Raw genomic sequence first — 4722 nt, forward strand, 5'->3', positions numbered from 1 at the left:
TCCCCGCAGCGGGCGCGGCGCGGGCCACGGCCGGACCCCCAGGTCCCGGCCCCAGCCCTGGCCCGGGCAGGTAAGCGCGCATCCGGACCCCTTGGGGGCGGAGAGCTGCAGCCTGAGTCTGGGGCCCGCAACTCCCCCCCATCTAGTGTGGACACCGAGGTCTAACGTCCGGCCGCACTTTGAACCCTGCCTGTTTCCCGTGTCGCGGGAGGCGGCTCTCCCTTTCCAGCCGCCCCGCCTTGGCGAGGCAGGATGGCAAGCACAGGGTCAGTCGGGGCCTGCAGACCGTGACTCCATCACGAACCCCAAATTCGCGTCCCCCCAACGCCAGGGCCACACCGCTTAGGAGGGGCTTATGTAACCTCAGCCTGGTCTCTCAGCACTGAGTAGCAATGGAATGGACAACGTCCTCCCCGTCTGCTGGTGTTTGCATGTGTCCATTGTGTTGGGCCAAAGAAAGAGCACAATGGGAGTGGCTGTCAGGGAAGATAAGTGTCACTGCGAGCAACGAGAGATATGGAAATAGTTGAACCGTGAACTTGGTCATGCGCTTTCCTTGGGCGTTTAGTGGCTATAATCATCTTTGCAGGAAGGAAAAATGAGCACTGGACACCGAAAGGTACTTGTTTAGACCCAACAATACTGATAGGGTCATATGCTTTCACTAAGGCTTAGTGAAATGCTTTGGGGTGAAGTAAAAATGCTACTGAATAATCTAGCACCAAATAAGTTCATGCTGCCTTACGATTTAGATTATCACCTCAAACCAGTGAAAAAGCTGAAACCCACTTGGAATGCCTTAAACAGAACATATCTGATCAAATATTGTGAAACCGCTTGTTTAAAAGGTATGCCAACGGAGGTCCTGCAAAACAATCAAATGGCAATGAATGCAGTGGAGGGAAACGCCAATATATTGTAAATCAGTAGACCGAAAACTCAGGAAAGCTACCAAAAGACGACAAGATAAAATGGAAGGCATCATCTTTACACCAGATAAGCCTGGCGAGTAGCAAAACTGGGGGGAGGGGGAGTGGGGCTGCTTCCGGGTCCATGTGAATTTTTTGGTATATGCTGCTGTGGTTTTTCTGTGTGGCACCACATAACCTGTGAGAGAAGATAATTTGTATTCTTCAGCTGCCCAACTGTGTCTCTTATGTGTTTATTTCTTCAGGAGTCATTTCTTAGACAACTAACAGTAATGAAGAGCTCTTAGTAGCAAAAAACCTGCCACAGACAGGCTGGCCTCTGAGCATCCCTTCTAGAAATGGAATTTGTCCATTTTACATTAGCTATTACAGTAATGCAGTTGGTAGCACACAGCTCTTAGTACTGCAAACACTGTCTGTTTTGCTGCGTGTTGAGCTGCTGTTTGGGTTTTAGCTTGAGGGAGACTCACCCAGGCTTTAGTGCTCTTCCTCCAAAGGAAAGCTTCTACAGCTGAATGGGAAAACACTTTGTTATTGGGAGTTCTCTATATGGGGAATTTGGCGTTTCTCTTCTCATAATCAAACAGGCTGCTTTGCTGGTGGTTTATCTGATGTTGCAGAGTCAAGCATATGAAATTTTGGAAAGATTCGGGTAGCTCAGAGGGACAGAAAGGAGGCTGGTGTCTACTGCTCATATTCCCTTCTAGTGTTTAATTCCTACCTTATCTATGATTGCCATAGGGCAGAATCACAAACTGCTATGAGTGAGGGGAATTATGCCATCCTGCTGGGCTTAATAGTCACAGAATCTCTCGCCTGGCTGTGAGAAAGGCTGGCAGGTGGGCCTGTGGTGCTGAGGTCCTGCGGCTGTCTGGCTCGGAGGGATGGGCTGGCTGTTTATCACCAAAGTTCAGAACTGGAAACCCTTAGGAGGTGGGATTTACTCTTCTAGTTGCTGTTTGGCTTGTTACAGCACCTCAGCTGAGTAACACCTCCATGGTCTGTCTCTCCTTCAGCATCAGAACAGCTTCTACTTCCTCCCACCAGAGCATCTCAGGTACCTGATGCCAAATTTAGCATGTTCCGTTCTGAGATGCTGCTGAACAGATTGGCCCATTGATGGAGAAGCAGCCCTGTGGCATGTGCTTCTGGGCATTCGGGAAAGATCATTGGCAAAAGGTCATGTTTGTTTCAAACAAGGTTGTGAATTTTGGGGCAGTCAGAAACCTTTTAGAGGTGGGTGAGGGCCAGGTAAGGGGGAGATCATTTTATTAAACCCAGAAGCGGAACAGAACTGATGTTCTGAGGGTGTTGAATCCTGGATCATTCCTGTTGCCATAATACTCCTTGTCACCCCAGGCTGTTAGTCTTTTCATCCTCAATCTGAGATGACTTGGACTCTCTGAGGGGGCCACTCCAGCATTTGCAGCTAAAGAGGCTGACTCGAATCCCATCAGTAGCAGCCCTACCACACCCATATTGCTTCCTCTTAGATCATCTGGATGGGATGGAGCTTTGGGCATCAGAGAGTCCCTCAAAGCAGGGCTCTCTGCTTCTGGTCTCAGTGTCTCCGTGTACCATTAGGTACGATGTGCCTTTCCCAAGCAGTGTCAAATTGGGGGAAGGCTGAACTCTATCTCAAGCTCTGCTCTACAAGCTGTATGCCGTAATGTGGGTTGCATCCTCCTAGAGGAAGGGATGGCTTTCATTTGTTTATTCATTCATTCACCTATTTTTAGGGAGGTATGCCTAATGTACAGTCAGGTACCAAGGTTGATGGAGTTTTACCTATGCATACATCCATGATACACTACCAAGTCAAGACAGAATTTTATCAGTACCCCAGAAAGCACCTTTAAAAATATTGCACAAAGGAGCCATGTGGCTCAGTGGCAGTCTGTGTAGTTTGCACCAGTCCAGTAGACCCACACATGTTCCCCTCTCCCCTCCCCCTGACATCTTGTCATTTGCAAATTGATCTTAAGTCAATCAGCCAAAGTGTACTTACCAGCTGTCAAGAGCAAGCACTGTGCTGGGCTTTGTGGAGGGTATGGAAGAATATACCATGCTCCCCTGTCTTCCAGCACCTCTCAATCTGATTGGTCAGACCATTCTTTTTTTTTTTTGTGGGGGGGTGTTAAAACTCTATTGAAGAACTTAGATTTTTTTTTTATTGTTGTAGTTTAAATGAAGTTTACATTTCAACTTAGTCTCCCATACAAAAATTTATACATACGTTGTTATGTGACCCCTGATAGTTCTCCCCATACTGTGACAGCACACTCCTCCTTTCCACCCCTGATTCCCATGTCCATTCAACTAGCTCCTAACCCTCTCTGCCTTCCCATCTCACCTCCAGACAGAAGCTGCTAAGAGGCACACTCCTCATGAGTATCACTTTATGTCCTACAGTCTAGTCCATTCCCTGTCTGGAGTTGGCCTTGGAAGTTGTTTAGTTCTGGGCTGATAGAGAATCCGGGGGCCATGCTTTCCGGGGTTCCTCCAGTCTCAGTCAGACCATTAAGTCTGGTCTTCTTACTAGAATTTGAGTTCTGTACCCCGCCTTTCTCCTGCTCCATCAGGGACTTTCTGTTGCGTTCCCTGTCAGAGCGGTCATTGGTGGTAGCCGGGCACCATCTAGTTCTTCTGGTCTCAGGCTGTTGAAGTCTCTGGTTTATTTGGCCCTTTCTGTCACTTGGGCTACTACTTTCCTTGTGTCTGTGGTGTTCTTCATTCTCCTTTACTCCAGGTGGTTGGGACCAGTTGATGCATCTTAGATGGCCACTTGCAAGCTTTTAAGACACCAAACGCCACTCACCAAAGTAGTATGCAGAACATTTTCTTAATAAGCTTTGTTATGCCAGTTGACCTAGATGTCACCTGAAAGCATGGTCCCCAGACCCCTACCCCTGCTACTCTGTCCCACAAAGTGTTTGATTGTATTCAGGGAACTTCTTAGCTTTGGTTTAGTCCATTTGTGCTGACTTCCCCTGTAGTGTGTGCTGTCCTTGCTTTCAACTAAGATAATTCTTATCTTCTATCTGGTTCGTAAATAACCCTCACCCTCCCTCCCCACCCTCGTAACCATCAAAGAATGTTTTCTTCTGTGTTTAAACCTTTTCTCTTGAGTTCTTATAATAGTGGTCTTATATAGTATTTGTTCTGTGACTGACTAAATTTACTCAGCATAATGAGTTCCAGCTTCTTCCACGTTATAAGGTGTTTCACGGCTTCATTGTTCTTTATCATTGTATAGAATTCCATTGTGTGGATATAGCATAATTTGTTTATCCATTCGTCCGTTGATGGGCATCTAGGTTGTTTCCATCTTTTTGCTGTTGTGAACAGTGCTGCAGTGAACATGGGGATGCGTATATCTATTCGTGTGACGGCTCTTATTTCTCTAGGATATATTCCAAGGAGCTGGATAGCTGGATCGTATGGTACTTCTATTTCTAGCTTTTTTAAGGAAGCGCCAAATGGATTTCCAAAGTGGTTGTACCATTTTACGTTCCCACCAACAGTATATAAGTGTTCCAGTCTTTCCACAACCTCTCCAGCATTTATTATTTTGTGTTTTTTGGATTAGTGCTAGCCTTGTTGGGGTGAGATGATATCTCATTGTAGTTTTGATCTGCATTTCTCTAGTGGCTAATGATTGTGAGCATTTCTTCATGTGTCTGTTAGCTGCCTGAATGTCTTCTTTGGTGAAGTGCCTGTTCATATCCTTTGCCCATTTTTTAATTGGGTTATTTGTCTTTTTGTTGTTGAGGTTTTGCAGTATCTTGTAGAT

At 46.4% G+C, this 4722-nt stretch overlaps 1 protein-coding gene across 1 annotated transcript in view; it reads left to right on the top strand.

Moving 5' to 3' along the window:
- BSN (bassoon presynaptic cytomatrix protein) overlaps nt 1-4722 on the top strand; it is a 109536-nt gene that overhangs the window by 2883 nt on the left and 101931 nt on the right. The window contains exon 4 of the mRNA XM_004368726.1: nt 10-70. Coding sequence (XP_004368783.1) covers nt 10-70 — 61 coding nt within the window. The remainder of the gene's footprint in view (nt 1-9; nt 71-4722) is intronic.

The sequence above is a fragment of the Trichechus manatus genome, unplaced genomic scaffold (assembly GCF_000243295.1).
Source record: "Trichechus manatus latirostris isolate Lorelei unplaced genomic scaffold, TriManLat1.0 scaffold00001, whole genome shotgun sequence".
NCBI classification, from domain to species: domain Eukaryota; kingdom Metazoa; phylum Chordata; class Mammalia; order Sirenia; family Trichechidae; genus Trichechus; species Trichechus manatus.